At 38.2% G+C, this 17,085-nt stretch overlaps 1 protein-coding gene across 5 annotated transcripts in view; it reads left to right on the top strand.

The window, feature by feature from the left end:
* MTX3 (metaxin 3) overlaps window positions 1-17,085 on the top strand; it is a 38,351-nt gene that overhangs the window by 7,943 nt on the left and 13,323 nt on the right. For all 5 annotated transcript variants that reach the window (XM_082458251.1, XM_082458247.1, XM_082458250.1 and 2 more), the window contains one exon: window positions 1-17,085. This exon is cut by the window's right edge and continues 13,323 nt beyond it. In XM_082458251.1, the coding sequence (XP_082314377.1) occupies window positions 1-111 (111 nt within the window). In that variant the 3' untranslated portion in view covers window positions 112-17,085.

A 17,085-nucleotide genomic window follows, 5' to 3' on the forward strand; every position in this document is an offset into this window, starting at 1 on the left:
ATGGATGACAATCTTCGCCAAAGCCCTCAGCTTCCTCCTCGGAAACTGCCAACACTTAAATTGACTCCAGCAGAAGAAGAAAGTAATTCCTCACAACGGCTATCACCCTGACAGTCTTCATGCTGTGTGTCCAAAGTCATGTAATTGCTGCAGTAATCTCTTACACTAAGCGTGTGAAGGCAAAAAGAAAATTCATAAATAAGTATAAGGAAGACTCTAAAACAAACGAAACTTTCTGTGACAGCAATTTTTTTTTAGCTAGGAAGCTCGTGTTTTAGCTTGGCAATGCACTTTAAATAACATCAACGTAAATGCTAAATGAACTTGGGGAAAAAAGAAAACACATTGTACTGTATATAAAAAACCTGCCTTAACCTTGGCAGATTTTTGCCTTTGGTTCACATGTTGCTGGCCCAAAGCTACACTTCTGTTCTGAATGTGCACTGTTAGTTTATTCAAGTTAATTTATTAATTTAGTATTCTTAGACCAGTCTAAATATCTAATATGTGGCTCTTTGGCTGAAGCCTTTTTTTCTTCTGTTTAGAAATCTGATGCTTATTTTAGACGTTAGGAAAAATATATTATTCTAATATTCTATTTACTTCAGTAGAAAAGCCTGTATTTAACTTTAAAAAGCAATGAGGAATGTGTTTTTAATTATGCTCTCATAAGTCTAATCTTTGGGGGAGTTAGTACCATATATATAAATATTAAAGATGGTTACATATAATATTTGTCTGACTATATGCACTTCAATGTAACAGTATTTGCTCATGTGTTCAATACAGGTTAGCAAGGGCTGTTTTAATTTATTGGAGCTTTAGACCTGTGTATTCATAGTACATGTTTAACTCTAGTCATCTCTTTCTTGGGTTGATTTCAGGAGAGCTGAATGTGTTAGCATCGTTATTATGCCAGGCTGTAAAGTCTGACTGACACTTGCCCAGTGGTTAGACACTACTCAGGAGGAGCCCACTGCCAGAGAACTAGAAGTACTACTGTGCACCTGGTCCAGGTTCACCATGCTTGGCTCAGACCAGTGCTCTTTCCTAAGAAACATATCATGTAGTCACAACCTTTATGACAACCAATTATTTTCCATAGAGTTAACTGCAGTTGAAGGAGTCAATGGAGTAATCGGAAATAGCAGATTTTAAAGAACATTTTCTATTTATTGGTTGCTGAACTATTCAAAGATTTGCTGTGTGGGTAATTTTACTTATAATAGAATCTTGCTTATTTTAGTGGCTGAGGTGCTTCTGCTGTCCTAAAACTACTTCTGGGGTTTTTAAAATATAGGACCATGTTTTTGATTAGTGTCTTAAAAGATTACTATGGTGCTCAGCAAATCTTGTCACATCCTGCAGAAACCCCCAGGTTAGGAAAACAGTTTTGGACTCAAGAGACTTGTCTGATTTGAGCTGAGTGAAACTCAGCTGTGTTTGACCTGCATCCTCTCAATTTGTTCTGTATTTAGGTAGCTATTTATACAGAAGTCTTTATGTCATTGTAAATATTTTTTCTTGAAAGTTTTAATGAGAAACAGGGTAGTCTTCAAAGTCTTGTTCATCTGTTTGGATGCATTGAGAGAAAGAAGCTAATGAGTTTCACATTACTTCTGCAAAGGTGGGAGAGAGAGAGAGAGAGAGAGAGAGAGAGAGAGAGAGAGAGAGAGAGAGAGAGAGAGAGAGAGAGTGTGTGTGTGTGTGTGTGTGTGTGTGTGTGTGTGTGTGTGTGTGTGATGCGTTAGTCTTCTGTTAGAGTCCAGCAATTGGAAATCTGTTTGAATGTTCTGTGTTGGAAATCATGACCATAGGACTTTATTGTCATCTAGGATTGATGTTTATTGGAGATGAGTGGTTAGCACATTAATCATCTGCTTATGCTTTAGTCAGGGTTAGTCATTTTCGATTATGATTTCTATTAAAACTTTCAAAAAGCATTTGAAGTGACTTACAATTGTCAAACGTGTGTAAAACAGGACAATTAAAATTAGTTTTTGGAAAACTAAAAAATTTGTAGGAGAAAGAACTATATTAACCCTAACAGATTCTAAAATTGAATGGTAAATTTAACTCCTGGTTTCTCCATGGGCAAAGTCAAAGGATAATACTGGGTTATGTAAAGTTTTCTGTCAATAAGGTTACTACTGTCCATGAGTAAGCAAAATGTGTTTACATTTTTATAAGAATGTGGAAGGAATATCGTATTCTTATGACATAAAGATGCAGCCAGTAAGCATACTGTAATGTTTGATGTGTTGAAAGTTTAATAAAAAAATATCATTTTTGAATAACAAGTATCTATCCTTTTTTAGTAGAAAGACGACTGTAAATATGATTTATTTCCTTTTGGTCATTCCTGCTTTGAACTGCCTTTAGCTGTATGCTATATAGGCCATGATGCTTCCAGACTATCTTTCCTAAGATGCAAAATATGATTTAGATAAGTGAGAATTTATATGCTGGGTTACTTAGTTGAGGGTTTTGGTATAAGCTAATGAGATGCTAGGAAGCTATCGCTGAGCACAAGCCACTCCAGGGGTCAGCCACACATATAGGAAGCTCTTGGAAAGGGATAACTTTCCAGACTGGGCAGAGAGCTTTTGAGCAACCTGTCAGGATATGCTTTGGATAAAGTTTGAGTTGGCTGAGATAAATGGTCCACAGTCTTAAAATACTGTGAGCCACTTTCTTTTGGAAGTGATGGTGGAGGATAATATGATAAAAGGGACTATGTTTGCGTTTATGTTTCTTGGTAGTATAGGATGAGAGAATTGGTCAGATAATCCCCATAAGATAAAGATCTTTCATCAACAAACTGTCATCAGTTATCCATAAGACTGGCCATTCCCCTAAGACCAAAGAAACTGTAAAAGACCTTTAAGGACAGTCATTCCTACACAATGTTTTTCCCCCTAAAAGGTTGGCACTGACAAACGAATTAAATTTCAACCTAGACATGTTTGTTTTATTTTTTGAGTGCTAGAGGATTAGAGATTTTATGTTAAATCCGAAGCATTTTGATTTCCATTTGTAATTTCTGTTCACTTAATGTGGCTAGATATATTAACTTAAAGGAATGGGGAAGCTTATTTCAATCAGAGCTAAGTTACAATTTTCAGAAGTCTGCAAAAATGGAAGAAAACTAGACATCAAAAGAGGCAGAAATTGGTAATAGTGTTAGTATCTCAGAAAACCAATTTTTAAAGGTAGTATGTGATAAAAGTGGTATTTGAAGTCAGTAGTATGTTTTCTTAGAGCCTCTTCCAGGAATAGACATTTACCATGTTATTAGATTTTTCATAAACTGTTTACTTTTTCATAAACTGTCAAAAATTGTATCCCTCTGAAACCAAAATACAAATGCTTAAATGTAAAGACAAGAAGCTGAGGGACGGTTACATAGGATCTGTCTGTACTATTTTTGCAACTTCTTTTTGTGAGTCTATAATTATTTCAAAATAAAAGGGTTTTAAAAATAAATTCAATAAGTTTATCATTATCTAGATAAACTATGATTTAAAATTTAATGCTTTAAACATAGTATTCAGTATTCAGTTCCAGATGAATAAATGCATAATATAAATTAAATATAACTTATTTCATTCTTGAGTTTAAAGAAAAAAACAACTCAGGTTTATAACAAATGATAATCTAAAGATCTGTTTTGCCATATCAGCAAAGAAAAACAACAAGAACCCCTAAAACCAAGAACCCCTTTTCCCTAGGAGATTAAAAATTCTACGATTTTATGTTTGTAATTGTATCTTTTTTTCCTATGGTATGTGGGTTTACTTTTGAGGATAAAATATTTTGAAAAAAACTCCTCCTTGTCTCTGTGTGGTAATCCTTCTTTGTTTTGCAAGTGTTCTCTCTCTAACTACACTAGGACCGTGCTTTGATGAACAAAATGCAGCGTGTCTGTGTGCTTTTTGTTTTTTAAGTTCACAGGGATTTAGTGATTGACTTTGTCTTGGTTTAATTATTTATATAATTGAAATCCTGAGCAGAGCCACATATTATATTTGGGTTGTAATGACGGTCTTTTGTATATGTTGTTGGCATTTAGAATTATCTTTTGCCTTTTTTCTTGTTCAGCTCTGTGGAATTTACATTTACTTTTCAATGTTTTCATATTTCCTAAGAAATTACTAGATTTTTAAGAAATTTGTTATTAATTACATGAACCAAAGGTCAGTAATCCTAGTCTCAAAGGTTTAACTGAAGTTTCATTAGATCTTCAAAATGTTGATTTTCATAGAGATGTAAAGATGGAGTGCTTTGCTTTTGTTTTTTTTAAGGGTTTGTAAAATTATTTAGCCCCAAACTCTTGTTGGGATATAATGTTTGCTAGAAGTCCAGGTTACCTCTCCTAGACTTAAAATTATTGTGATTGAGGTGGAGAGGTATCCTCGGAATCAAAAAGCATACAAAAGTCATTTGTTCCAGATGAGGAGGCCAATGATTACTGATGAGAATTAACATTCTTGAACAATGATATAAGAAAGGGTAGCTTTGAGTTGGATGTTTGTAAACAGAGAGTGGAATGTTATGATAAAAGACTATTCAGAGCAAAACAAAGTAGTTCCTTTAAAAAAATGCAGGAAAATAAGTCTTTTTATATCCTCATTATTATTAATTTGAAATTATATTGTAAGATATTTTTAAACTGTATTTCAGTTCTTTGGAGAAGCATTTCAGGATATATTTTGGCAGAATATATTGTTATTATATGAATAGAGGGTTCTTTGGCTAAATAGGGAAATGCTGGGTTAGACAAAGTTAAGTTACGGTAGGCTTCTCAGAACCTTACATATGCTGTTGGTGGTTTCAGACTCCAAGAAGGGCCTGTATTTTATACACTATTTTCCTAATTTATTTTTATGTGGATTTTTTTTTTTTAAGTAGGTGTCATGTGGGATTTGTGTTCTGAGAAATACACTTAGGGAAATTCTGCCCTAAGAGTGCTTCTGCTTGTTTGTACTCTTTGCAGAGGTTTCCAGTTGTTGGCTGCCCTTCTAGTGAGTGGTGATAAAATGGAAGCGACAGGTTAGGGCTCCCTAGGACCATGGAGTTGACTGAGGTTTGGCTGTGGGTCTAAATAGGCTGGTTATTTAGGCACATGTGAGGCCCTTGGTCAGTCCAGCTGCTTCTCTAGAATCCCAGTTGGCTTGGAACAGCTGTACAGGAGTGTGAACTGGTGGTTTCAGAGAACTAACCACTTGTTAGGCATCTATGAGACAGAGGGAACCAACTTGGAGTTCCATTCCAAACTGTTCTTGGCTGTGCTTTAAAAGTACCAGAAAGGCAGTGAGTATTTATAGCATTAAAGTCACATACAAGCTAGTTATTATATATGTGTATATATATATATATATGCACATGCATACACACATAGTGTCTTAGAAAGTGTACAGTTGCTTCAGTGACAAAAGCAAGGAAAGTTTAATATTTTCAACTTCTATTACTGAAGACATGGTCTAAAAAAGGATTGTATGTTTGTGTATGCATTTTCTAGGATGAGGGTTTACGGTTTTTATTAAATTCTCAGCAAGTTTCTGTATCCCCCCAAGTTTAAGCCTCACTAGACCTTCTAATTTCAGAGGACTAAGTATATCTGATTTCATTTCAAAGTATAAACCCAGTTCACTCATCAGGCATAAGGATGCTCTTTGTTTTCTGCAGTGTATATGCTTGCATATTTGGAACTGCCTGCTTTGGATGTGTATTTGCTGGAAAGCTTGCCTTTGGGTTTGAGTTGTGGTGTGGTGAACATCTGGCCATGTGCAAAGCAGTTGGATCTTTTTTCTGATTCTTTAGATCTCCTCATGCAAATTCAGAGAAATGCCTTCTAATCATTGAGTTTACATGTCCCGGATCCCTGGATGTCTAGAAACAATGGCTTGCCAGAGTTTGCCTCAGTCCTGAGTGAGTCACGCACTATAGAGGAGGCTGTGTTGGCCATTCGTTCTTTGACCTGTTGGCTGCCTCTCTTGCAGTGCTGGCGTCTTATTTCTTGGAGAAGGACGGGTGTACTCAAGCTTTTATGTTAATTGCATAAAGATGAGCTTTATTCTTCTTCTGACTTGATGTTTTATTTTGTAAAATAGGAAATAATGTCTTTCCATTTTTCTGTTCATCCCGAAGTGGAAATTTGAGGTGTTTATAATATAATTTTAGCTTTCTGGAAGACTGATAGCAAAGAAGACAAGTAAGAAATTTATGTATACTCATATCGGTTTTGTTCCACCAAGTTTATCTTCAAATGGTATACATTTGAAACATCTGTTCTAGTGTACAAACACTGTAGTTTTGTTATGAAGTAAACAATCTTAAAATAAGCATTGTTGGTCATAATTTCAATATTCTAGACTTGCCTAGTGTGAAGATATTTTACTCAGAGACTGTGTATAAATACCCAGAAGTGGTGATGATGATCAATGTTGTAAAGAATTTATTCTGATAAATGAGAAACTGGATATAATGTCAAAATAGCTATTTTCACAATAAAATCTCAAGTTGCTTGAATGTTTATTAATTCCTGGTTTAATGTTATTTATTCCTTGAGGTGAATATTTCATTGGGAAGAATTTTGGGGTCGTTCAAAATAGTTTTGTGCTGGGACTGAGCTACATAGAGGGTTGTTCTTTTTAAAATGTCCATTCTTTCTGTGATGCATTGAGATCACTTGTGCTCTTTCCAGCCTGTGCTAAAGGAGGTTAGAGGCCTGCTCCCTAGGCCATGGTGTGTGTGTAACCTCAGACAGCTCACACAACTTTTCAGGACTCTAGTTAGCTTATCCCTTTGGCTTTATAAGTTTCTTTAAATTTTTCTTTTTTGCTCACCTAGAAAGTCCAGTGATGTTCCATGTAATTGGATGGAAGGCATACACTGAGAAAAATAATGCAACTTTAGTTAGTGGGGAAGATATTCATTTTTTTTTTTTTTTTTAATTGGGTAGCATATATGGGTATGGAGAACCCTGTTAGGGCTGTTAGTCTAGTAAGGGCAGGTTCCCTGAGGGGATGAGGCTTTGTTAGTAGAGTTTATTTTTTTTAATTGAGGTATAATTTATGTATAGTAAAATGCATCAACCTTCCAAGTAGAGCTGTTCAGGTATGTATTCCTCTCACATGAGAAGCCAGCTACATCTTTGTTGATACTTCTATCCCCAAAGAATACAAATCTTAATTGGGTATGCACTTTGGGTTTCAGATGAAATGCCTTTGGGTGGATTGAGGTGGTAACGATCACTTACTTCTTGCAAGAGAGCAGGAAAGAGGAGTTGGTGGTGGTGGGATAATAGAATTCTTTTGGGGAAAGACAACTGTTGGATTGGCCAAAAAGATCATTCGGGTTTTTCCGTAAGATGGTATTTGGAGTCACAAAGCTGAGAACCTTTCAACAAACACCTTCAGAATTTTTCGTTATTAATTGCTCAGCTCAGAGGCTTGACTTTGGTCTGGGACTATTTGGGGTGCTCAAAAACTCCTGAATATTTAGTATGATGTCCTTTGGTGAACAGTAGGCTGCAACATAAGTGGTGCTCTGTTTTTCTTTTGCCATTAATAGCAGCCATTGGTAGGAAAACTTTTCAGTTTTCCGTATGGGGATCTTGTCCTAAGTGAATCTCCGTAGGAGAAAGATTGAAATAAAGGGGAAACCACTAAGATCACTGAGGACTGTGCATATGTTTGAGACAGGTATATATGAGAACAAGAAGGAAATGGTGGTGGAGAATGTAAGGATTTGTCTTACTCCATCTTGTAATTAAGTTCCTAGTTGTAAAGCAAAGGAGATACTCATCCCTTCTTGATCTGACAAGAAGTTCAGGAGAAAGGATGAGAAAACATGGCACATTTCTCCAGGTACATTAGTCAGCCTCCTGGAATGCTTTAGATGTCTGTGATTACGAAATGAAGACAGCTGTGCATCATCAAAGACGTTGCTAATTCCTGACACGGGCAACTCGCTCCAAAAGCTGTGTTTTTCCAAGTAAGAGAGGGGCTATTATATTTATCCTGCTTTTTTGAGTAAGCGAGTGAAAATAGGGAAATCTTGACATTTATAAATAAAATTAGGGATTGGTTTTTCAGATCCGAGTTTTGGGCAGGTGGTCTTCTCAAGAATTCACATTTTGAAAAAGTTAAGAAATCTTTTGGTGTAGAAGGAAGCATGATGCTTTCCAAATATCACAGTTAAGACCAAACAGATTTCAGTTTCATTTTAAATGCAAGAAGCAAACTGACTTATTTGAAGACTGTCAGATTGTGCCTATTCTGATATGTGTTGTCCCAGTTCTATGAGGGAGGAATTGTCTTTTTCATCTAATGAACATGGTTTACGTTTTGTATTACATATAATATGCAATTCACAGTGACTACTGCTAAAATGGTTTAGAAAAAGGTGGGAAGGGATATAGTAGATGTAGAAATTAAAAGGAAAAAGAACCAAAGAGAAAGGTACTCTAAATATGATGTAATTGGGGCTGTGGCGAGGAAGAGGAATGGAATGTAGAAAGACAGTGGATTTCAGAGTTAGAAAGCCTGACTTAACACAGCACACCAAACTGGTGATTTTTAAGCAAGTCACTTGATTCTTAGTCTGCATTACTATTCATTGCAATGCAATGGAATAATTGAATCTGGATGTATGAACATTTTTATGTGTTTGGTTTTTTTAAAAAAATTATTAAAATTTAGATGCTACCAATAGGAAGAGCCCCATTCCACCCCTTATGAATAACCTTTGTTAACCTATTGGTATCTAGTCTTTCAGTCTTCTGTTTTCTACACACACACACACACACACACACACACACAATTCTGTATATATTGTAATCCTATATAGTATGTACTGTTCTGTAATATGCTTTTTCACTTAGTGTTCAGAAAATCTTGTAGGTCACTACATATTCTACATGATTTTTAAAGGCTGTGTGCAATTTCAGTGCATGATGTTACATTGTTTATTTCATTCCTTTGCAATGGACATTAGGGTAAATTCCTCTTGTAATGGTCTTTGTTATATGTTAAGGTGTTTCTCAGGAAGATGCACCACTTTATATTCTCTGATGCCCTGTGTAGGAGAGCCTGTTCTACTGCAACCCCACGAACTTTGAGTTCTTTATCTCATCACTAATCTGAAAGGTAAAAAATAGTTTATTTATTTATTTAATATGTATTTCTTTGATAACTAGTAGGGTGAATATTTTCCCCATATGTCTACAGTCCATTTGTGTTTCTTCTGTAAGTTGTCTATTCATATTCTGCATAAAAGGAAAATTACTTAACTTCTCTGAAACCCTGTCTTCTCTGCTGTAAGATGGGGTTTCCTTGTGGTCTAAACGGAATAACACATTGCAGATCCAGAATATGGCAGGCACGCAACAGTATTGTTTTCCTTCATGTTATTTCCTGGATTAAGAGCTCCCAGAGGATGGAGACTCTTTCTTTATTTATCCCAGCACCTAGTACAGTGCTTGGGACAGAGAAGAAGCTCAAAAAGTTTTTGAGGAAGGAGGAATAGCTGGGATTCGAAAATATTTTGAGTATATCAGGAAAAGGAGTGAGAAAAGTTGAAGCCGAGATCCAGTGAATCAGCAGTGAGAAAACTGGTGTGTTCCTCAGAAGCTTACTAATCAAATGGAAGAATTTAGGTTTTATTCTCAAAGCTCTACAAGAAACAATTTCTTATAAAGTGGCTAAAGGACATTAAATATTTGTATTCAAGGCCGTAAGTAGCCTTGAAAAGTTGAGTTATTTTTTTGTAAGCTAATGAGTACATATTTTAAGTACACTAAGGTGACTAATTAAAGGAATTAATAATTAAAATTTCTGAAAAGTGAATAATTTAAAAAATGGTCAATTCTAATTTTCATATATTAGATTTGCCTAGATTAGGAGTAAACATGCAATAATAATATAATCATATTTTAAAATGGTAATAAGTTAAAGTAACCCAGAGTTGTGGTGCCTTGAAAGGAAGGAAGAGAATTGGTGTCAGGTCTTGTTTTATCCAACATGCCCTGAGATCATGGGGGAGAGAGTCAGTGATTCGTTAATGAGAGTGGCAGATGGCTTTAAATTGAGAGGTATTGTAAACAGCAGGAATGACTGAGAAATGATACAAAAGGAGCCGGAAAGGTTAGGAACATGGACAGGAAATCAAATGATTCAGCCTGGAGTAATGCAAGCCAGTCTGACATCTGGGGCCAAATAAGAAGAAATAGAGACATGCCATGAAAGAGACAAACATGAAAAACAGTCATCTCAAAGGAGATTGTGGGTGTGGGGAGGGAGTAGAGGAAAACAAGAGAAGTAAGAAGCAGGAACTAATGGTATGTGCCCAGTACTATGATTTGGTACTTTCCGTGTTGATTTCTTTTTGACTGAGGTTAAGCAATTTAGTGCTATGTAAGAAATAGAGTTTTTGAGAATTAACTCAGTACCTAATGAAACAAAAGCTCAGCCTCTCTTTTAGTTGATCCTAATGATTGTTAGAGTGTTTTCAGTATAGAGAGCATTGTGGAAGTGGCTGGAATCTTCAGAAAAGCTCTAGTAGGATAGATCACTTGCCATACTCCTACCTGGCATCTCTCATTCAGTGGGTGTTGCCAAGAACTCTTGGAGCAGCTCCCTCCAGGCTATCCTAGTTGCCAGCAGCATGAGGGGGCCCTACAAAACCTTTGGTGGGTTAGTACAGGGTCCAGCTTAAGCAAAAATAAGATGTGAGTTTCCCAATGGCTGCTCCATGAGGCAGTCTGTTCCTTCCAGCATTTCTTACTATCCCTTATCCTTCTCTCTTGCTATAAAAGTCTAGTGATCATTTGTATTTTCTCTAGATGTCAATAAACTAAAGTCAGATTTATTGGCAATATTGGCCCACTGTAGGAATCTCCAACTCTTTTTTTTTTTTTAATAGAGCCACCACTGCTCATATTTTCAGTTACAAGGGCTTTTGGAATTGGGTCACAGTGAGGACCTCATGGAGATGAAGAGGAAGAGGACCAAATTATTCTAGGGAGGACAAACCCTAAGCAGGTGATGCCTACTGTATCCATTCCCCATCCCGAGGAGAAGACCAGAACATTGGTGCAAAGAATATGTTGAAGGAGTGAGCTGGAAAGTAGAGGTGTCAAAGACGTATCACTTGTAGTTCCAGTTGTAGCTTGTAATGTATGTTAATGGCTCAAATTGGAAGCTTGAAGCTGAATGTGTCACCTATACCCAGACATATTTGTCTTGTAACAGAAGGTCCTTATGGCTAAAAAAAATTCATTCATGTATTCAACCAGTATTTACTGAGTGCCCCCTATGTTCCAGGCACTGTTCTTAGTACTGAGGATACATCAGTGGACAAAACACAGATCTCGGCTGTTGGGGTACTACATTTTAGTTGGGGGGGGGACAATTAATAATGAACCTAATAAGCAGAGTATATAATGTAGTAGAAAGTGGAGGTGCTATGGAAAAAGAAAGTAAAGCAGGATAAAGGGGCTGGGAGTGCTGGGATTGGGGGCAAGTGACAGTATTAAATAGGGCAAGATAGGCTTCATTGTGAAGATGAGCAAAGACTTGAAAGAAGTGTTGGGCGGCCTTCCAGATATCTGATGAAGAACATCCTAGGTGGAGCAATGGTCCTAAGGGAAGGTTTGTCTGGCATGTCTGAGAATCAGCAAGGAGGCCAGTGTCTCTGGAGCAGAGTGAGCAAGGTGGAGCGTGAAAGAGATGAGATCGGTGAGCTAAGGAGTGGGAGCAGACCAGGTAAGAGTCTGTGGGCATTTGTAAGCCTTTGGCTTTTACTCTGAGCCATTTCAAGGTTTTGAGTACAGAAGTGATGTCGCTGATTACTTTTTAAAAGGACTACTTGAGCTGTGATGCTGAGGATTGACAAGGGTGTGAGCAGGAAGACCAACTGGGAGCATATTATAGCAATCTAGCCAAGAGATGGTGGTGGCTCAGATGGATGGGATGGTAGCAGTGGAAGTGGTAAGAAGAGGTTGGATTCTGGATGTATTTTCGGGTACTATCAACAAGATTTTTTGACTGATTAGATGTGGGTTGTGAGAAAAAGAGAAGTGACTTAAAGATTTTTGGCATGAGCACTGAATGGATCAAGTTGCCGTCAACTGAGATGGGAAAGGCTCTGAAGAGAAAAGTTTTTGAGGGGAGATTGGGAGTTCCATTTCTGACATGTTGAGTTTGTGATATCTTTTACACATCCAAGTGGAGATGTTGAGTAAGCACTTGAGGAGATATAAGTTTGGAGTTCAGGAGATACAACTGAAGAGTCATGAGTATAAAGATGTTATTTAAAACCATGAGACTGAATGAGATCATCAAGGATTTAAGTTATAGAGAAGAGAAGAGGACTAAGAACTGAGACCAGGGACACTCTGAACATGAAGAGACCATGGAGAGAAGCAGAAAGGAGGCCTGAGACCAATGAGGCTGGAGGAAAATCAAAAGAAGGTGATGTCCTTGAAGCCAAATGAAGAAGGATGAGGGAGTGATTAAGTGCAGTGACTAGAGCTGATGGGTTATGTAAGATGGTGACTGTGACTTGACCATTGGATTTAGCAAAATGACCTTGATGAGCAGTTTCCATGGAGGGGCGGATAGGAATAGGTTCAAGAGAGACTAGGAGGAGAGGAATTGGGAAGAGTGAGAAGAAACAAATGATGACGGGGATAATTGTAAAAAGCATGACAGAGCTGGGAAAGATATCTAGAGGTAAAAATGCCTTCCTGTGGGTCCTTGAGCTCCCACCAAGAACGTAGCTACCTATTTATTTATGTATGTTTATGTATAGCTGCAAATCAAGTCAGCATGCAACCAGCAGTGCTGAGCTAGGTCATTAGGAAACCTTCCCTTTAACAGAGATTCAAATGGGGTTTAATAGAGTTTGTCAAGGGACTTCTTATTTATTACAAAAATATCGCTATTTGAAACATGGGATTCTTCTCAAAATGATAAGCTAAATTCTTTTGTGAATAAGCATATTAATACATTTATACTTAGTTAAGCCAGAGGATGCAGAGACGAAGTCAATCACTGGAGTATTTTCTTCTTTGTCTAGAGGATTTCAGCTTCTGTGGTTTAGGTAATAGAATTTGTTTCTTTTATCTAGGCCTGGGGCCCAGAGAACTGAGCCCAAATGAAGTAAATCTGCATCTTTATTTTCCATTTGAGCTACTTAATGACTGTGTGCATTCATCAGGGGACAGGATGAGAACATATTCAAAAATTAAAGGTTTATTGCTATAGAAAGCATTGAGAATGCTTTGTGAAGCATAAGTATGTTTTAGGAAAAATATAATGTTTTAAAGGCACCGACTAGTCTGAAAACAAACCAGAAACCTTGGTGTCATCTTATCTCTTTCCCTGTCTATCTAGTCAATCACCAAGTCCCATCTGTTCCTCACTATGGTCATCACTTGGATCTGAACGGTGCTCCTGCCATGGCCTCTTCTATCCTGGGTCACTGCTGCAGATACGCCATCAGCCTCCTCTCTCTGGTTTTGCTCCTTTCCAAACCATTCTCCACATTGTTCAAGAGTGATCTTTATAAAATGCATAAAGATCATGCTTCACCCTTGCTTAATACCTTTTAATGGTGTCTTGTTGTTATCAAGTCTAAGCTCCTTAAGAGAGCCTATAAGACATTTCATCATCTGGTTCAAGTTCAACTTTGCCCCACCTTCTGTCCTCACCACTGAAGATCCAGCCACCAAACCTCCTAAATCTCCAAATCACTCCATACTTTCTTTTAAGTCTTTGGACGAAGAGGCTCAAATGAGTAATAGAGAAGCCACAAAATCAATTTAACAAGACTAAACAGAGAATTAGATTTTTAGGCTCCTTTAAAATAGAAATGGAAGGGAGGTTGTTCTTGCCCTTTGTAATTCCTCTGCTTGACCAGTCCCTGCTTCACCTACACCTACTCATATGAACGTGCTTGCCCTCTGCCCCAGCTAGCGATTGTTCTAATCCTTAGGCCAGAACGGTTCCACCTGCTAATTTATCAAAGGGAAACATCTGCCCTTGTGATGGTGCTTAACCTGAAGGGCTGAGAGGGATGTGCCCCAGCTGCCGGTTTCCCTGGTAACTGAGCCAACCTGACATCAATTCCTCCTATAAATGTAGCCTCCTTCTCCCTGGAGTAGCAAAGATCGCTACCATGTCCTCCCTGCTGGGGTGGGATGTTGCTCCATGACCCTTTTGTTTCAGACGTATAAGATCCCCTGTCCATCAAACCATTGATGTCTCTGTTGCTGTCTCTGGGCTCTTTCTTCAGTCTCAAGGCTGGGCAGCTACAAGGCTTGCAGGCCTGCGGGGTGCAGCCCAACAGAAGTCCTTTGTTTCCGTGTTCCATGTATTCACATTATACTAGATGTTTCTATTTCTGCTTGGCTCATGCACGTGTGTAATAGCACTGCACCTAAATCATGTTTGGCTTCTGCTCTACTCGGCTTTGAGAACTCTCATGGCTTAATCCTTTCCCTGTTTTTACATTTTACTCACTCACTTCACACACCCACTTTACACACTTTCCCTTGTTTGTCTTTTCCATCCTCAGTCTTCAAATACTGCCTATAATTTGACATCTCACAGACTGATGTCTCAGGCATCTCTTGTGAGATCAGACTCCTATCCAAAGGAGATCTAAAAGGTCTGCAGCAATTTCAAACTTGAATCTAAAGCTGAACTCTGATCTTCACTCTACCAAAACCTCTTCATCTGCTAGTGCTTCCCATCTCAATAAACATCACCTGTGCTACTCCGTTGCCAAAGTCAGAGACCTGAACATTTACCTCTTTCTTAGTCCCTAAGAAAACCTACTACTAAAAAAAAAAAAAAAAGAAAACCTACTAACATGCCAGGCAATGCCTAAAATGTTTTATATATAATAACTTTGTCTTTTAACAAATCTGTAAAGTAGCTACTATTATTATCACCCACTTCATAGATGAGGAAACTAAGGCACAGAGAGGTTATGTAATTTGCCCAAGGTCACACAGCTTACTAAGGGTAAGTAAGTAATCAGGGATTTAAACTCAGATGATGTGGCTTCAGAGTCCATGTGCTTAAATTAACCTCTACACCAACTGTTATTCTTGGTATCTCTTTCTGATTCACCCCTGATAAACTCTCATCCAACTTATCAGAAGTGCAAGCAGTCCTACCTCCAAAAATGCCCTGAATCCATCTACTTCTTTCCATCACAGTTGCCATCATCCTAGCCTTTTGCCAAGACTGTCATATTTCCCTGGAGATCTCCAATTCCACTCTTGTCCTTCCCACCTCCCTCAACTCAGCATCCCCAGTCATTCTTCCCAAAGAAGCCAGGTCTTAGCTTGAATGTAATTTTTTTTTTCCTGAGAAGCCTCCCTTGATTCCCATAAATGAATCACATCCTCCCAATTATTCTTTCTCATATCACCTTATTCATTTCTTTCATGGTAAGTTTCATAATTGATAATTAGACATTTGTGTCTTTATTTTTTAAAGCTCCATGAGAACAAGGATTTTGTTTTATTTTCCACTATCTACCCAGTGCCTAGCACAGACCTTAGCCCATAGTAGGCATTTAGTAATATCTGTGAATGGATGGATGGATGAGTGACTAATATTGAGTAAGAAGTGACTGACTTTAATTTTATGTGTTATAATGAAAGTACGGTTTCACTTCTTTATAATGAACTGATGGGAGGAGGCTGTATGAATTACTGAAAAATATACAATGTATGATTTTTAAAATAAAACGTAGTTTTATTGTTTCAGTGAAGGACTTTGTATAATTCTAGTATGCATGCCACCCATTGCTTTCACCCCAACACTCCTTTCTAAGAGATTCTGTTCCTACCCTCACACCCCTAACTCAGCTCATTGGACCAGGGATAGAAACTGATCCGAGCTAAGCTAATTAGATTCTCCCTGCTCAGACTTTAGAGTCAGGAACCTGAGAAACAGATCTTTAAGGCAACTGCATTCATTCAGCCTTCAAATATTTATTGAGCATCTAGAATGAAGTGGTCATTGGGGATGTAATGAACAAGACACATCTCTCCTTGAAGACATTTACAATTCAGAGGAGAAGACCTGCTATTGCAATTCAGCGTGTTAAGTGCTGTGACATGTGAATTACCAAGGAGTACACAGGAGGGCCTAGGAGAGGTGCCTTAAGCAGTCTTGCAAAGGCAGAGAAAGCTTCCCAGCAGAGGTGATGTCTTAGCCAAAAAAAAGCTAAATCGACCCAGGAGAGAGTAGGCATGAGGGGAAAGGGTATTCTAAGCAGAGGGAACAGAAAAGGCCAACATAGTGCATTCAGTCTGTTGTGCAATGATAGGGGAGATTTTACTGAGAGGGAAATGTGGTCTCCACCATGAAGGCCCTTGTCAGCCTGTACAAAGTTTGGACTTTATCCTGAGAGCTGTGAGAATCCTGAACAAGGGATTTTAGCAGAAGAGTGACACATTCAGATTTGTGCTCTAGAAAGACCCCTGTGGTTTCAGTTGGGGGGAACATAGTGGAAGGAGATGTACCAGTTAGGAGATTGTTATAGAAATCCAGGCATGGAATGATGTTGGCAGGAATGAGTTGGTGACAGTGGGAAGAAATGGAGTGGATTGTTAAAGTGTGTTTAGGATGCTGAAGGGTGAGGGAGAGAGGAATTAAGGACAATGTCCAGGCTCACAGCTTGGGCTCGCAGTAGACTGTGGGGTCACCCTCTGAGACAGGCGACATGTCAGGGACCTCAAGGAAGAGGTCAGGGCTGGAGACATAAATGGGAGTGTTATCTTGGAAGAATTAAGTGAAGCCTTTGGGGTTGACTTTACCCAGTGAATATGTGGAGAAGAAGAAAAGAAGAGGTCCATGGGTGGAATCCTGTGTAACTCTGCAATTAAGAAGGTGAATGAGGAAGAAGAGTCTATAAAAGAGTTTGAGAAGATGTGTCCTGAGAGCCAGTTGGAAACCCAAGGAAGAGTGATGTTGCGGAAACCAGTGGCTGAGACCCTCTCTGGAAGAGTCTAACGAATGTCAGTGTCCTAACAAAAAGACCAAATCAAGGATAACTTCA

This window comes from Balaenoptera physalus (genome assembly GCF_965194825.1).
Source record: "Balaenoptera physalus genome assembly, chromosome: 3".
Taxonomy (NCBI): domain Eukaryota; kingdom Metazoa; phylum Chordata; class Mammalia; order Artiodactyla; family Balaenopteridae; genus Balaenoptera; species Balaenoptera physalus.